Raw genomic sequence first — 15,777 nt, 5'->3', positions numbered from 1 at the left:
CAAAAATTAAAAATAAAAAAATTTAAATACCATTTGTAAGATCATTAAGTATATGAAATACATAGGGATAATTCTGACCAAACATGTATAAGATCTGTACACTAAAAACTAAAAAACAGTGCTGGGAGAAATTAAGGTATACCTAAATAAGTGGAGAAATATACTGAGCTCATAGATTGGAAAATATAATGCTAAGATGTCAGTTTTCTCCAAATTAGTCTATAGATCCAACACGTTCCCAAATCTAACCCTGTAAGAATTTTTTACAAAAATTGAAAAGCAGATTCCAAAATTCTTATAGAAATGCTATGTATGTAGAATAAACAAAATAACTTTGAAAAATAAGGATAAAGTTGGAAGACTTCCACTACTGAACTTTAAGATTTATAAAGCTATAGTATAAAGCTTAAGACAATGTGGTATTGGTGTCAAGATAGAAAAATAGATCAGGAGTAAAAACAGTCCACAGAGAGATCCACACATGCACAGTCAATTGAATTTTGACAAAGTTTCAAGGTAATTCACTGGGAAGAGTTTTTTCAACAAATGGTGCTGGAACAACTGGGTATCTATATGCAAAAACATAAACTTTGATCAACACTTTGCACCATATACAAAAAACAACTCAAAATGAATCACAGATCTAAATGTAAAATATGAAACTACAAAACTTTTAGAAGAAAACATAGAGGAAAAATCTTTGTGAATTTCCATTAGGCAAAGATTTTTTAGGCAAACTGAGAGCATCATCCATTAAAAATTTGATAAAGTGGATTTAAAAATCAAGACCATCGGGCTTCCCTGGTGGCGCAGTGGTTGAGTCCGCCTGCCGATGCAGGGGACACGGGTTCGTGCCCCGGTCCGGAAAGATCCCACATGCCGCGGAGCGGCTGGGCCTGTGAGCCACGGCCGCTGGGCCTGCGCGTCTGGAGCCTGTGCTCCGCAACAGGAGAGGCCACGACAGTGAGAGGAGGCCCGCGTACCGCAAAAAAAAAAAAAAAAAAATGGGCAAATGATTTGAAGAAGCACTCCACCAAAGAAGATGGATGGATGGTAAGAAAAAAAATGGCTCAACACTGTTAGTCACTAGGTAACTATGTAAACTATACCTGTTAGAATGTCTAAAATTGAAAAGACTGATTCAAAAGTCAGGGAGTATTTGGTGAGGATGTGGAGCAATGAGAACTCTCACACTGCTAATGGGAATGTAAAATGGTACAACCACTTTGGGAATCAGTTTGGCAGCTTCTTAAAAAGTTCAACGTACACCTACCATACGACCTAGCCAATCCATCCCTAGGTATTTACCCAAGAGAAATAAAAGCACACATCCAACTTGTATATAAATGTTCATAACAACTTTACTTGTAATAGCCAAAGACTGTCAATCAATACAATGGAACACTGAGCAATAAAAAGGAATGAACTGTTGATACACACAATAACGTGGATGTGAGAATAATGCTGAGTGAAAGAGTGCATACCATATGATTCCATTTACATAAAATTCTAAAATGTGCAAATGAATGAGAATTTTCGGACATGGAGGCAAGGAGAGGGCAGGAGGGAGAGAGTACAAAGGGACGTGAAGAAACTTTTGAGGGTAATAGATATGTTCATTATCTTGACTCTGGTGATGGTATTGCGTGTACATGTATGCCAAAACTTATCAAATTGTATACTTTGAATATGTGCAGTTTATGGTATATCAATTATACCTGGTTTTTTAAAAAGCACTATTTTAAATAGCTTGAAAAATTGTATTAGGTATAAGTCTAGCAAAATATGTGCCGTGTCTGTATACTGAAAGGGACAAACACTAAAGAAGGAAATCAAAGAAGAACTAAATAAATGGAGAGACATACCACTATTATGAATGGGAAGACAATATTGTTAAGGTGCCAGTTCTCTCCAAATTGATCTATCGATTTAATGCAATCCAAATAAAAATCCCAGTAGCAGTTAAAATAAACAAATTATATAGACATATGTATAATATACATAAGCTATATGTATAATATGTATGTGTATACATACACACATATATAAGAATGAACATATAGAGAAAAAGAGAATGCTAAAGCAAATGTGTTCAGATATTAACATTTGGGGAATCTGGGTAAAGAGTATTTACCAGTCTGAGAAGTTTCTGTAACTGAAATTTCAAAATAAAAAGACTTTTGAGAAGGGTTTATACTGTATTGCTTTGTTGTCTATTTTTTTTTAGGTGTTACGTATTTTGTGAACACATGGCATATCATTAAATATTCTACACCACTTTTTAAAATTGTGATAGCCTATAATGGATGGATGGCTTAAAGGTTATTTAACCAATCATTTATTGTTAGACATTTACATTTGCTCCTTCCCAGAGTTTAATACTTACCTAACCTTTACTCCATATTTTTGCTGCCTTCTGAATAGTTCAGACCCCTCCCTCCACTTCTACCCTGGAACTAAGTAAATCTCTTCCTTCCTGGGCCTTTGATAGTAATACTGGGGACAGGATATAAACCTAGACCAGGTGTCATCTATCTACTATATGAAGCCCCCAGATGTGTTTTATTTGGCTTGCATGGTGTTTTTGTGTTTGAATTTATTGTCAACATTTGAAAATTAGAAGACTTCACTTGACAGGGACTTCCCTGGAGGTCCAGTGGTTAAGACTTCGCGCTTCCACTGCAGGGTGTGCGGGTTCAATCCCTGGTCCGGGAACTAAGATCCCACATGCTGCACAGTGCGGCCAAAAAAAAAAAGGACTTCACTTGAAACTCTAGATTCTTGACTTCTGTTGAAACACCAGATCTGGCAACAATAGGCCAACACTCTGGCATGGCTATTGTGGCTGGAGTTGAGTTTCAACCACTCTCTGTAGATGAGGAATAGGTTCTCTGCCAGCCCAGCTATCTTTACAGACCTGTCTGCTGGTTCCTGTATGCACTTAGCCTCACCCAGGGCTCTAAAGACACAGATTCATGAACCCCCTCACTCAAAACAAGAGCTGCTCAGGACTTCTGTTAGAAGGCAGTGTAGTCGAGAGGAAGAAAGCCCTGGCCTTAAACCAGGAGAGTTAAATTTTAGTCAGCTGGGCTGGTCCTGGCTTTAATATGCCCACTGTGAAATGACCTAGAAGTGTGGTTCTTAACTGGGAGATGGAGGGGAGGGTCATAATGATAGGGTGCTAGGAAAGGCGGGTCTACCTTGAAAAATCTCCCTAAATGATTTGAAAACAACTGGCTTACCTGTCAAAGATCATCTGCAAATCCAAATGATAGGCTCTGGATTTGAATGCCAGGTCTACCATTTACTTGCTGTGTAATCTTGGGCAAGTGACTTCACCTCTCTGAGCCTGGTTTCTCATGTAGGACCTGAAAAAGAAAGAAGACAACAGCTCCCATTTCAAATCCCACTTGAATCTGAGATTAAATCATGATATATATAAGACACGCATGAGTCCCTGGCACAAGGTAAGGACTCTGTATAAGTGGTTACTTTTACTAAGATTGTTGTGAAGATTAAATGAGATACTGAGGTAAAATGCTTAGCAAAGAACCAGGTACATGGTCAGTGTTCAGGAAATGGCTACTTATGATTATTCTCCATAAAGATTCCAAAGGGATACATTGATTTATCATTGCCAAAGGTAGCAAAGAGAACTTGGAGACAATTTGACTGGGCTTGGGGGAATAACTCATAGACTCTAAGACTCAAGTAGAAATCTGGGATGCCTTCTGGGTGTTAGACAGAGATATGAAAGATGGAACTGAGGGTTGTCAATGCAGAGACAAAAGGAAGGACTTGTTGCCATTGTTTTCCCTTTTTTGTGGAAATAAAAACACTGGGACCTTAAACTAGGAAGACAGGGACCAGATCTGATTAATCTCTGGGTTCCCCCTGTGTAGGGCTGACACTGAGCAGGAACCACTGACTTTCTTTGACTTAATGGAAGTGACTTTCTCTTGTCGGAGCCTCAGTGTCCTCATCTGTAAAATGAGGAAACGCAAACCTACCCCTGAAAGTGTTGTAAGGATTCAGAGATCACGGTTTGGATATTGCCTGGCTAAAAGTACTCACACAAAACGGTGTCTAGTGTGACAACCCACCACACACCGCTGAGAATGGCAGAAAAATTTTTTTTGCATTCTTTTTTAATATTCTTTTCCATTATGGTTTATCACAGGATACTGAATATAGTTCTCTGTACTGTACATTAGGACCTTGTTGTTTATCCATTCTAAATGTAATAGTTTGCATCTACCAACCCCAAACTCCCAGTCCATCCCTCTCCCTTCCCCCATCCCCCTTGGCAACCACAAGTCTGTTCTCTATGTCTGTGAGTCTGTTTCTCTTTTGTAGATAGGTTCATTTGTGCCATATTTTAGATCCCACTCATAAGTGATATCGTATGGTATTTGTCTTTCTCTTTCTGACTTCACTTAGTATGATAATCTGTAGTTGTATCCGTGTTGCTGCAAATGGCATTATTTTCTTCTTTTTTATGGCTGAGTAGTATTCCATTGTATATATGTACCACACCTTCTTTATCCATTCATCTGTCGATGGACATTATGTTGTTTAGGCTATTGTGAATAGTGCTGCTATGGACATAGGGGTACATGTATCTTTTACAATTATAGTTTTGTCTGGTTATATGCCCAGGATTGGGATCGCTGGATCATATGGTAATTCTATTTTTAGTTTTCTGAGGAACCTCCATACTGTTTTCCACAGTGGATGCATCAACTTACATTCCCACCAACAGTGCAGGAGGGTTCCCTTTTCTCCACACCCTCTCCAGCATTTGTTATTTGTAGACTTTTTAATGATGGCCATTCTGACCGGTGTGAGGTGGTATCTCATTGTAGTTTTGATTTGCATTTCTCTAATAATTAGTGACGTTGCACAAAAAAAATTTTTTATGACAGACTGTATCAAATGTATGCTCCACTGGTGGGAGTGTAAGTTAGTACTATAGTTTGACAGTGTCTGCTAAAGCTAAACACATACCTGCCCTGGAGTATATTCCCATGTTTACCAAAGAAATGTATTAGAATATTCATAGCATCAGTATAGCCCCAAACAGGAAAATATCCAGTTTTAGGCATATTCACACAATGGAAACCATACACAAATGAAAATGAAAGAACTATCCCTACACACAATATGAATCTCATAAACATGTTAAGTAAAAGAAGGTAAAAACACAGTACACACTGTATGGGTCCCTAGAGAGTTTGAAACAGACAAAATAATCCATGCTGTTAGAAATCAGGTAAATGATAACTTTCAGAGGGGATGAGGGTGGCAGAAAGAGCATGTGCAGAGCTTCTGGGGGCTTCTCTGGTTTTTTGATCTGAGTATTGGTTATATGGGTGTGTTTACTTTGTGTAAATTCATTGAACTACACACTAATGATATGTATACTTCTCTGTACTTATACTTGAATAAAAAGTTTACTTGACAAAACTGTAGCTGGTGTGATGAACAGCGGCTAGAAGAACAGGCTTTGAGGACAGACAGATCTGGGGCCCCGCGCTCTGGTTTCTTTCCCTGTAAAAGAGGGAACATAATGTCTGTCAAGATTCGATGAGGTGAGCATGTAAGACTTAAGCACAGGGCCTGGTCTATACAGGCCTGCAGTTCTCCTGCGTGACCCAACCCCTGGCACCGCTGCCTCACCTTCTCCCAGCCCTAATGCGTGGGTTCTACTTGATTCACGGCAATGAAGTAACTGGTAATGGCAGGCTTGGGGCTCCTCACCCCCGGGATGGAGCCCGGTAAGAAGTGTCATTCTCAGGGGCAGCCCCCGTCTTCCCGCCCCCGCGCGGGGGGCAATCCTCGGCTGCAGCCTACTTGGAACCCCCCTAAAAGAGCCCCTCTGCGAAACCCGGCCAAAGGCAGCTCCAGCCCCGCCACTAAAGATAAAAGAGCACTTTGCCATCAGACTCTGATAGATCTCTGGGAAACTCTTCAGGTCAAAGAGCAACGAGGGCAGCACGCCGGCGAGAAAACCCGCGAGCGAGAACGCAGTGTGAGACTGCGCCAAGGCGCGCTATTGCACACGCGCACCGCCCCGGGCCCGCCCGCGCGCTCGCGCGGTACGGAGTGCGCATGAGCACATCTTGGGGGAGGAGCTCAGGACTAGGTCGCCCTGCCTTTCACCTATCCGGCCTATCCGGGCTATCCGGCCGTCTCTCCTTGGTGTCTTAAACTACGTTTTCCAGAATCCATCCAGGCCCTGGCTTTCCGGTGGCATCAGCGGAAGCGGTGACTGGCTTAGGCCGGGCTGCACAGAGGCCGGCTTGGTCGCTATGGAGGAGATAGGCATCCTGGTGGAGAAAGCTCAGGTCCGAGAGGGCGAAGCCGACCTGAATGGGATGTTGAGCGACTTCGGGATCCAGGCCTGGGTCTGAGTGTTTTCGGAGGTCTCAGTGGAGAGCTTCGTGCCGTCCCGAGGCCTGGGCTGTGGCTGAGTGATGCTGGGAGGGCAGTAGGGCTCGGAAAGCTGGGCTGGGGAAACGAGTGACATCAGAGGTTCTTTGGGACTGAATGATTTCGAGGTTTAGCTGGGAATGCTGTGACATCGGTGACCCGGCGGCACTGGGGATGGGCCGGTAGTGAGTGATGTATGGGATCTGCGGCTGGGCTGGGGAGCTGACTGACATTCGGGGCTTAGCTGGTGTTGGAGGGCCGAGTAATGTATGTGGTCTGGCCGAGTGATGTTTGGGGACTACCTGGGAGTTGGATGACATAAGGGTCTAGTGTGAGTTGGAGTTCTGTGACATGAGGCGTCCTCGGGAGGTAATTGAGTAACGCCCGGACTGTATGAAGGCATGGTGACTTTGTCAATTGAGAGAGCCATGTGATATTAGGAACCTGTTGAGGGGGCCTGGAGGGCATTGGGGTCTAGTAAGGAGTTGATCAGACATTTAGGCCCTAGATGGGAGTTGGGTGACATTGCAGACATGTGACAAGTGCCATATGATACCAGAAGATCTGTTTGGAAGGCTGTTTGACCGAGGGGCCTGTGAGGAGTTGGGTGACTTCAGAAACCTGTTTAGGGGACTGAGAGGTTTCCAGGATCTATTTAGGGAGCTGAATGATGTCAGGAGCCTGTTAGGGGCCAAGTGACTTCATGGTGAATTGGGAGGGGGGCTCTAGATACTTTCATAAGGGGACCTTCTTCTTCCAACCTGAGTTTCCCTCCATGGTCTAGGATGAGATCCCAGCCCTGTCTGTGTCACGGCCCCAGACTGGCCTGTCCTTCCTGGGGCCTGAGCCTGAGGACCTGGAGGACCTGTACAGCCGCTACAAGGTACATTCAAACCCAATCCGGACCCTGCACAGGGCCCAGCATCCCATACTTCCCCCACCTTCCACTGCTCCTTGGCTCAGCAAGGCCTGGAGCCATCCCCTACCTCTTCCCTCTCTGCTCACAGAAGCTGCAGCAAGAGCTGGAGTTCCTGGAGGTGCAGGAGGAGTACATCAAGGATGAGCAAAAGAACCTGAAGAAGGAATTCCTCCACGCCCAGGAGGAGGTGAAGCGAATCCAGAGCATCCCACTGGTTATTGGGCAGTTTCTGGAGGCTGTGGATCAGAATACAGCCATCGTGGGCTCCACCACAGGTGCGTGGGGGGTTGTTTACTCATCTGTTCATTCAACAGCTGTTAACTGTTTCCTGCCACGTGCCAGGAACTTACAATGGCAAATGAGGCAAGACAGTGTAATGGTGTTTTTCAGCGTATTTTTGAGTCTGATGCAAAAGTGGAAATATATTTTACGTTCTCTCTCTTTCTTTCTCTATGTGTGTGTATATAACTCATATAGTAAAAGTTTGACCAAACGATAGTTAGCCACACTATGTGTGACATACTCTAACTAGTTTCCCAATTTGTTCTAGTCTGTTTTGTTTTAAACAATGTTCTGGTCATGACTCTCAAATGATTTCACAATTACTACTGGGTTGGGACCTACAATTTGAAAGCACAGGTGAAGTGTTAAGAGATTGGGCTCTGGTAAGGACCCAGTATACAGGAGCTGCTGTTATTACCGTGGGTCTAGGCTCTGCCTTCATGATGGGTGTTGTCTCTGCATCTTATCTGTCTTTTCGTGCTTCTGGCCTCTGCTCCTCTGGACCAAGCCATATTCTTATCAAGTTTGCGGGGAAAGGTGTGTGACTGGGCCTGGAATTGGACTGATGGGCTGGTAGTGAGGGAGTGAAGGGAGGGAGATATCCACAATGAGGCCTGTGTCTTTGATCTTTAGGACTTAGGGGGACAGTGGCTATCCCTGAGATGGAGACATGAGCAGAAAAGCAGGTTTGCAGGGAGACAGTGAGGGCAGGCTGGGACATCACAGGGAAGTGTCTGGGAGGTCACTGGACAGCCAGGTCTGAAGGTCAGGAGAGACTGAGGCCAGAAAGAGATGTGTGTGTCACTACCATAAATGTAGAAGGTGGACTGGGGATGTGAGACTGGAGGCTGGGCAAGCAAGAAGGATTCTGCTGCAGAGACCTAGATGGGAGAGGATGGTGCTGAATCAGGGCAGGGTTCCTGGGCAGGAGGGAAGGGATTAGTCAGAGAGACGTTTTAGGAGGCTGGTGGACCGCCATGGTGACTGACAGGCTGTGGAGGGAAGCAGAGAAAAGTCCAGAATGAGGCTTAGAGCTCTCGCTAGTGACTCGGCACCATGGGCCTCCCTGAGACAGAGACCCAGGAGGAGCAGCATAAATGGGGGGAAGATACTGAGAGCACACTGAGACATGGTGAGTGAGACATGCCGTGGGGATGTCCACGGGCAGGCATTCCAGGAGGCTGCTGGTCACCTGGGGCTGGAGCTCAAGAGTCAGGGATAGACAGGGAAGTTGTTAGTGTGGATGGATGCCGGGGGTGGACTGGAGGAGGCAAGACTAGAAGCCAGGAGGGCCATTTGGGGTCTGAGTGAGAGATACTGTCAGCCTGGAGGTACAGCTGTGAGGTCGGCAGTTTTGAGGTTCTGGCACTTCTCATTTCCCCCTCTCCCTTCTCGTCCTCTTCCCAAAGGCTCCAACTACTACGTGCGCATCCTGAGCACCATCGACCGGGAGCTGCTCAAGCCCAACGCCTCGGTGGCCCTCCACAAGCACAGCAACGCCCTGGTGGACGTGCTGCCTCCTGAGGCCGACAGCAGCATCATGATGCTGACCTCAGGTGAGGGGGAGCCCGGGGCCAGGGGGCCTGAGGGGCCCTGCGGGCCAGGCTGGGAGCCCCAGCTCTGCTCTTCCACCAGATCAGAAGCCAGACGTCATGTACGCGGACATCGGGGGCATGGACATCCAGAAGCAGGAGGTGCGGGAGGCCGTGGAGCTCCCCCTTACGCACTTTGAGCTCTACAAGCAGGTGAGGAGCTGGAGCTGGCAGGGAAGGGAGAGGCCGTCCCCACCATGTCTCCGGTTGGTGATGGACTCCCTGGCTCATGCTCTTCTCCGCCTCTGTGCTTCAGATCGGCATCGACCCTCCCCGAGGCGTCCTCATGTATGGCCCGCCCGGCTGCGGGAAGACCATGTTGGCAAAGGCTGTGGCTCATCACACGACAGGTGAGCCGCTTGGCCCCTCCCCCGAGCTCTGACTTTCCGGGCTCTTCCGACCTTGCCTTCTCATCCTCCTTGTTCTCTCATCCTCCCCAGGAAGTAGTGTGGCACAGCGATTAAGAACATGGGCTCTAGGGTCAAAGACCCAGTGTGCGTCTTACTGAGTGGCTGTGCCGTCCTGGGGAAGTGACTTTACTCTCGTGCCTCAACTTCCTCATCTAACAGAACACTCATTTCACAGCATGATTGTGGGGAATTAATGAAATAATGCCATGTTTTTCCTACTAATGGGTCATTACTAATGACCCATTAGTAATTATGAATTCAAATTCATGGGTTGCAACCAGCTAAAAAAAATTTTTAAAAATGAAACAGAACAGAAAATGTTGGAGTCCACCCCACATAGTAAGAACTTGTATTGTTTGTGAACACAAACATTGTACACAGGTGTGCTGTGGTTGTTTACAGATGTATTTCTTCTTGTAGGTTCTAAACAAAGATGTCTGAAAGTCACTGTATTACTGTTTGTAAAGCCTAAGGACAGGACTCAGCTCATCTTAAAATCTTAATATATCTAAGCCAAGGAGCAGTAGAGGGCAGTGGGTAAGCAGTGTGTTTTCTGGGCCAGACTGCCTGTGTTTGAAATCTGGCCCCCCTACACCTACTTATATAAGTTAGTACTACTTACGTAAGTTAGTTTATGTAACTACTTGGAAGTTAGCCTCTCTGTGCCTCCATTTCTTAATTTTCTGGGTTATTCAGAGGATTAAATCAATATAAAGCTTCTAAAACCATACCTGGCACGTAGTAAGTGGACAGTAAATGTTAACCATTGTCATGATCATTCATTGAACTTCTGCTCTCCTAGGTGCTGGGATATAGGGATGAGTCAGACCTGTCCCCTGCATTGGAGAATCTCCCAGTGTGGCTGAAAAAAAGGAAAATAAACACTTAGAACTCAGTCAGTTAACATTTATTGAGCATCTAATACGTACCAAGCTGTGTTCTAGGTGCGGAAGGCACGGCAGTAAACAGAACAAAGTCCCCCCCGTAAAGGTGATGTCTTAGTCGAGGAAGCACTAACAGATGAATGAAGAGATTATATGTCATGTGGTGCTAATGCCTGAAGAAAACAACTAAGGGGCAGGGGATAGGGAATAACAGGGGCGGCAGCTTTATGTGCCGGGACTGGAGGTGGTCAGGGAAGACTTTTCTGAGGTGACATTTACATGAAGACCTAGAAGAAGCCTTGAGGGAGTGAGTCATGTGGACCTCTGGGGGAGGGAGTGTGTCAGGCTGAGGGACTTGGGTGCAAAGGCCTTGAGACAGGTGTGTGCTTAGTGTTCTAGGAACAGTGAGGAGGCCCCAGTAGTTGAAGCCAAGTGAGCAAGGGGGTTATGCTTGGAGGTGAGCTTGGGTGGGAACGGCCTAAAGAGTAGCACGTGCTCCAAAGAAGCAAGGAAGGAAGTGGGATAGCCCTTAAGGAGGGTTGTCAATCCATTCTGCGTAGGCTCTTAGGTAGCGGTTCCCAGAGAGAGGTGTGAGGAGTCTGTCAGGCACACAGTTGGGAGAAGGAATAGCATTTGCGAAGGCCAGGGGGTGGGAAAGAACTCATTTAGGGAGTTGTGAGTAGTGGTGAATAGACCATGACTAAACTCGACGAGGGCAGGGAACTTGTGCGTTTGTCCTTTTTTGTGTTTCCAGTGCCCGCCCAGTAGCTGAATTGTGGTAGGTGCTCAGAAAATAACTGCTGAATGGCTGGCTGAAGGAGGAGCTGTGCAGGTCCAGGGATCAGAATGGGCGTGAATATGAATAGTCTTAGTGCTAACCTAAGAGATTTCGACTGTTGTCCTGAGATCAGGGTGGTTTTAGACAGGCAGGGTTCAATAGAAATACAGTTGCCCCTCGAACAACAGAGGCTTGAACTTCGAGGGTCCACTTAACACCCAGATTTTTTTCACATGATGCATGGTTGGATGAATCCGCAGAGGCAGAACTGCAGATCTGGAGGGCCAGCTATAAAGTTATACACAGATTTTATGCACAGAGGGTCAGCACCCCTAAACCCTGTGTTGTTCAAGGGTCAACTGTATAGTGAAGCTACGTATATAATTTAAATTTTTAAGTACTCATTTTTTAAACAAAAGAACTAGGTGAACTTCGTCTAAAATATGTTTTTTTATTTAACCAGTATACTCAAAAATATTATTTTAACATGCAGCAGACACAAAACTTGAGTGTTTTCTATAATTTTTTATTGTAGTAAAATATATAATACAATAATTTTTTATCGTAGTAAAATATATAGCATAAAATTTACCATTTTAACCACTTTATAAATATACAGTTTATAAGTGGCATCAAGTGGATTCACAGTGTTGTACAGCCATCACCACTGTCCACTTCTGGGACTTGTTCATCATCCAAACTGTAACTCCATACCCATTAGACAGTCATTCCCTATTTCTCCCTCCCCGCAGCCCCTGATAACCTCTGTTCTACTTTCAGTCTCTGTGAATTTGCCTATTCTGGGCACTTCATGTACATGGATGAATCATAGAGTATTTGTCTTTTTGTGGCTGGCTTATTTCCCTTAGCATTATGTCTTTGGGGCTTACCCATGTTGAAACATGTGCCAGAATTTATTTCCTTTTGAAAGCCAAATAATATCCTATTGTATGTATATAGCACACTTCATCTATTCATTTGTTGATGGACATTTATTGAGATATTTTACTTTTTTTGTACTGTCTTTTGAAGTCTGGTGTGTATTTCACATTTACAGCACATCTCATTTGGGACCAGCCACATTGCGGTTGCTCAGTAGCCCCTTGCCGCCAGTGGCTACCACATTAGAGAGGGACAGGGCTGCAACTTGCACAACTCCTAGTTTATGACCAGATCTACATAATGGACTTTGTGTCTCCTTTCTCTGTGGTGGCTGGAAGGAGTGTCCTGGAGGTTGCTCCGTGCAACACAAAGCCACATCCAGTCACTAACAAACAAGTTAAACTCTAAGAAAAGATGTAAAGGAGAGGCAAGCCCAGAACAAACCTGTCTTTAACCCCATTGCCACTTGTTGATTATGTCAGAATATGTGTTCCTGGTTCTTGACTCTTGCATGATATTCAAAAGGGGTCCTTTGAGCTCTTGGTAAGGCAGCATGATGCCTGTGTATGGAAAACTTGTTTTCTTACGGATTTTTCAAGCACTCCGGAAATTCACATTTTTTGGTATGTTGGATTCCATGAATGTCTCTAGCTCTTCTTTGTCGGTATGTTGAAGCACAGACACATTTTTTTTTAATACCCTGATTTTTAAATGTTGGGCCAAAAAATGACACATCCATAGGCAGGATTCATGATTTGTGCTGCTGGGTCTCTGTGGGGTACAAGCTGGTCCGCCTAGCTGGATCTGGAACCCAGCCCAGGTCATGAGAGAATGACCTGGCTACTTGGAGTGGGTATCCAAAGAAAAGGATGTCCTCAAGGAATTCTCAGTTTCAGTTAAAGTATTATGGGGCCCTACAGGTGTTCCATTCTCGTCTAACCCCTGTCATCCTGCCATCAGCTGCATTCATCCGAGTTGTGGGCTCAGAGTTTGTACAGAAGTACCTGGGTGAGGGCCCTCGCATGGTCCGGGACGTGTTCCGCCTGGCCAAGGAGAACGCACCTGCCATCATCTTCATAGATGAGATTGATGCCATCGCAACCAAGAGATTCGATGCCCAGACAGGGGGTGAGTGATGCCCAAACAGGGCCTGGGGTCTTTTTTTTTAATGAATTTATTTATTTTATTTTTTTGGCTGTGTTGGGTCTTCGTTGCTGCGTGTGGGCTTTCTCTAGCTGCAGCGAGCAGGGGCTACTCTTCGTTGCGGTGCCCAGGCTTCTCATTGCAGAGGCTTCTCTTGCTGCATTGCAGAGCACTGGTTCTAGGCGCACAGGCTTCAGTAGTTGCAGCGTGTGGGCTCAGTAGTTGTGACTCGCGGGCCCTAGAGAGCAGGCTCAGTTGTGGCGCACGGGCTTAGTTGCTCCGCGGCATGTGAGATCTCCCTGGACCGGGGCTTGAACCCGTGTCCTCTGCACTGGCAGGCAGATTATTAACCAGTGTGCCACCAGGGAAGTCCCAGGGCCTGGGGTCTTGGGCAGGCTTGTCATGCAGGATGCCCTGGACTGACCGTGTTATATACTATCCAGCTGACAGGGAGGTTCAGAGAATCCTGCTGGAGCTACTGAATCAAATGGATGGATTCGACCAGAACGTCAACGTCAAGGTTTGGGGTTCAGGATGGGCGAGGGGAGGTGTGGTGTGGGAATCAGGGAAGGATGGAGGCTGGCATGTGAGGAGATAGGTATTGCGACAGGATGGAGTATAGTGGGGACAGAGGTCTGAGCTGGCCTGTGTCCGATGCCAGGTGATCATGGCCACAAACAGAGCAGACACCCTGGATCCTGCTCTGCTGCGGCCGGGACGCCTTGACCGTAAAATTGAATTTCCACTCCCTGACCGCCGCCAGAAGAGATTGATTTTCTCCACTATCACCAGCAAGATGAACCTCTCTGAGGAGGTTGACTTGGAAGATTGTATCCTGCTCTAGAAGTGAGGGGAGGGTCACCGTTGAGAATGGGGATTAGATCTCCACCTCTGCCATCACCACCACCCAGACTGTGCAGGTGGGAGACCAGGGTCTGGGGAGGGGGATGGTGACAAAGACAGCCCAAGAACGACTTCTGGCTCCACGCATTTACCCAGTCATGCATGGAGTGGTTTCCTTAACTCACCTGCCATAGACGTGGCCCGACCAGATAAGATTTCAGGAGCTGATATCAACTCCATCTGTCAGGAGGTGAGTGCTGGTTTCTCTCTAGATTGGGCAGTGGGTGTGTGAAGACCCTCCACTCTGCTGCAGTCCTGTCCATCATTGCCTCCCTGGGTCTTAGGCTGCCTCTGTCTCTTCCTGCACCATCATTAGGGGCGGGGAGTGCAGGGAGTAGATTTTTAACTGTCATCCCTCAACAGAGCGGGATGTTGGCTGTCCGAGAGAACCGCTACATTGTTCTGGCCAAGGACTTCGAGAAAGCATACAAGACAGTCATCAAGAAGGACGAACAGGAGCATGAGTTTTACAAGTGACCCCTCTGCCCACACCACAGGGGCCGGGGGTTCGCTCACTTCCCCAGCCTCTGTCCCCAAAGCTAGTTCTGTTTTTTCTTTACCCAGAATTGATTTATTCAATAAACTAACAAGATCAAATCTGTTTAATTTCTTCTTACAAGTTTATCTCCTTTGGAGAAGCTGGGCCTTGAATAGGATCCTCTGTGCCCCTCCTGCTCTCCTGACAGATGAGCAGGTACATGGTCTGGGTTACAGCTTGAGAGAGAAGTAAAGAATTCAAACTAGGGCTTCCCTGGTGGCGCAGCGGTTGAGAATCCGCCTGCCGATGCAGGGGACACGGGTTCGTGCCCCGGTCCGGGAGGATCCCACATGCCGCAGAGCGGCTGGGCCCATGAGCCATGGCCGCTGAGCCTGCGCGTCCGGAGCCTGTGCTCCGCAACGGGAGAGGCCACGACAGTGAGAGGCCTGCGTACCGCAAAAAAAAAAGAATTCAAACTAAATGACCAGAAATTTGGGGAAAAGGATGGAAAATGAGCAGACTGCAGCCCCTGACCAGAAAATAAAGTCTCTATCCATCTCCCCACTCACATTTACCATTCTAGTTTTGGGCAATTCCTGCCTTCTTCACACTCAGAGGGAGAATCAAGGACAGAGAGACCACCCATTAGGGTCCCCCAGAGCAGGGATGAGGGGGTGGGGGGAGGTTGGATGCCTGGGTTCTGTGAATGTCTCTGGCTCTTCATGCCATCTTGTTGGGGCACAGATGTGTTTGGTAGGACCAATTCCCACTTTCTCTTGAAATCTGTTTAACCTCTCCCTCTGGGGAGTCTTCTGATGCCCCACGAAGGGAAGTAACCCTTCCCCTACACTGCCCTGGCGTCATGCACATGCTGTGCTTTGCACTCCTTACATCTCCAAGTGCTTGCCTCCTCCAGACTGGAACCTCTTGTAGAGTAGTCAGGGATTGTAGCTTGATCACAATTCAAGTCCCAGCACCCACACATGGTAGACATTCAGTTCATGTTCCTTGAACAAAAGTATGAATGTCACTATATATTTGGGAGTGAGATGGGAAGAAGATATAAGGAACAAT

The 15,777-nt window shown here is 46.3% G+C and overlaps 1 protein-coding gene across 2 annotated transcripts; it reads left to right on the top strand.

The window, feature by feature from the left end:
- The first annotated feature begins 6,262 nt into the window (after positions 1 to 6,262).
- Positions 6,263 to 14,831, top strand: PSMC4 (proteasome 26S subunit, ATPase 4). Of its 2 annotated transcripts, none has more exons than XM_065898487.1 (11): positions 6,263 to 6,347; positions 7,217 to 7,315; positions 7,440 to 7,626; positions 9,043 to 9,189; positions 9,269 to 9,378; positions 9,482 to 9,575; positions 13,140 to 13,307; positions 13,766 to 13,842; positions 13,984 to 14,152; positions 14,360 to 14,415; positions 14,589 to 14,831. In XM_065898487.1, the coding sequence occupies exons 1-11, from the start codon at positions 6,312 to 6,314 to the stop codon at positions 14,700 to 14,702; spliced, it is 1,257 nt and encodes a 418-aa protein (XP_065754559.1). In that variant the 5' UTR covers positions 6,263 to 6,311; the 3' UTR covers positions 14,703 to 14,831. The 2 variants fall into 2 exon arrangements, with proteins under 2 accessions (XP_065754559.1, XP_065754560.1); XM_065898488.1 differs by having other exon boundaries at positions 6,312 to 6,347; positions 7,533 to 7,626; positions 14,589 to 14,702.
- Positions 14,832 to 15,777: the final 946 nt, after the last annotated feature.

Source organism: Phocoena phocoena, chromosome 20, assembly GCF_963924675.1.
Source record: "Phocoena phocoena chromosome 20, mPhoPho1.1, whole genome shotgun sequence".
Lineage (NCBI taxonomy): Eukaryota > Metazoa > Chordata > Mammalia > Artiodactyla > Phocoenidae > Phocoena > Phocoena phocoena.
The sequence above is the reverse complement of the archived record's forward strand: the minus strand, read 5'-3'. Positions and strand labels throughout refer to the sequence as shown.

What these genes read in the sequence shown, in the direction of transcription:
- PSMC4 (XM_065898487.1), top strand. Translation starts at nt 6,312, where the DNA reads ATGGAGGAGATAGGCATCCTGGTGGAGAAAGCTCAG. An exon ending in TCCTGGTGGAGAAAGCTCAG is followed by an intron (nt 6,348 to 7,216) that starts GTCCGAGAGGGC and finishes TCCATGGTCTAG; the next exon opens with GATGAGATCCCAGCCCTGTC. An exon ending in ACCTGTACAGCCGCTACAAG is followed by an intron (nt 7,316 to 7,439) that starts GTACATTCAAAC and finishes CTCTGCTCACAG; the next exon opens with AAGCTGCAGCAAGAGCTGGA.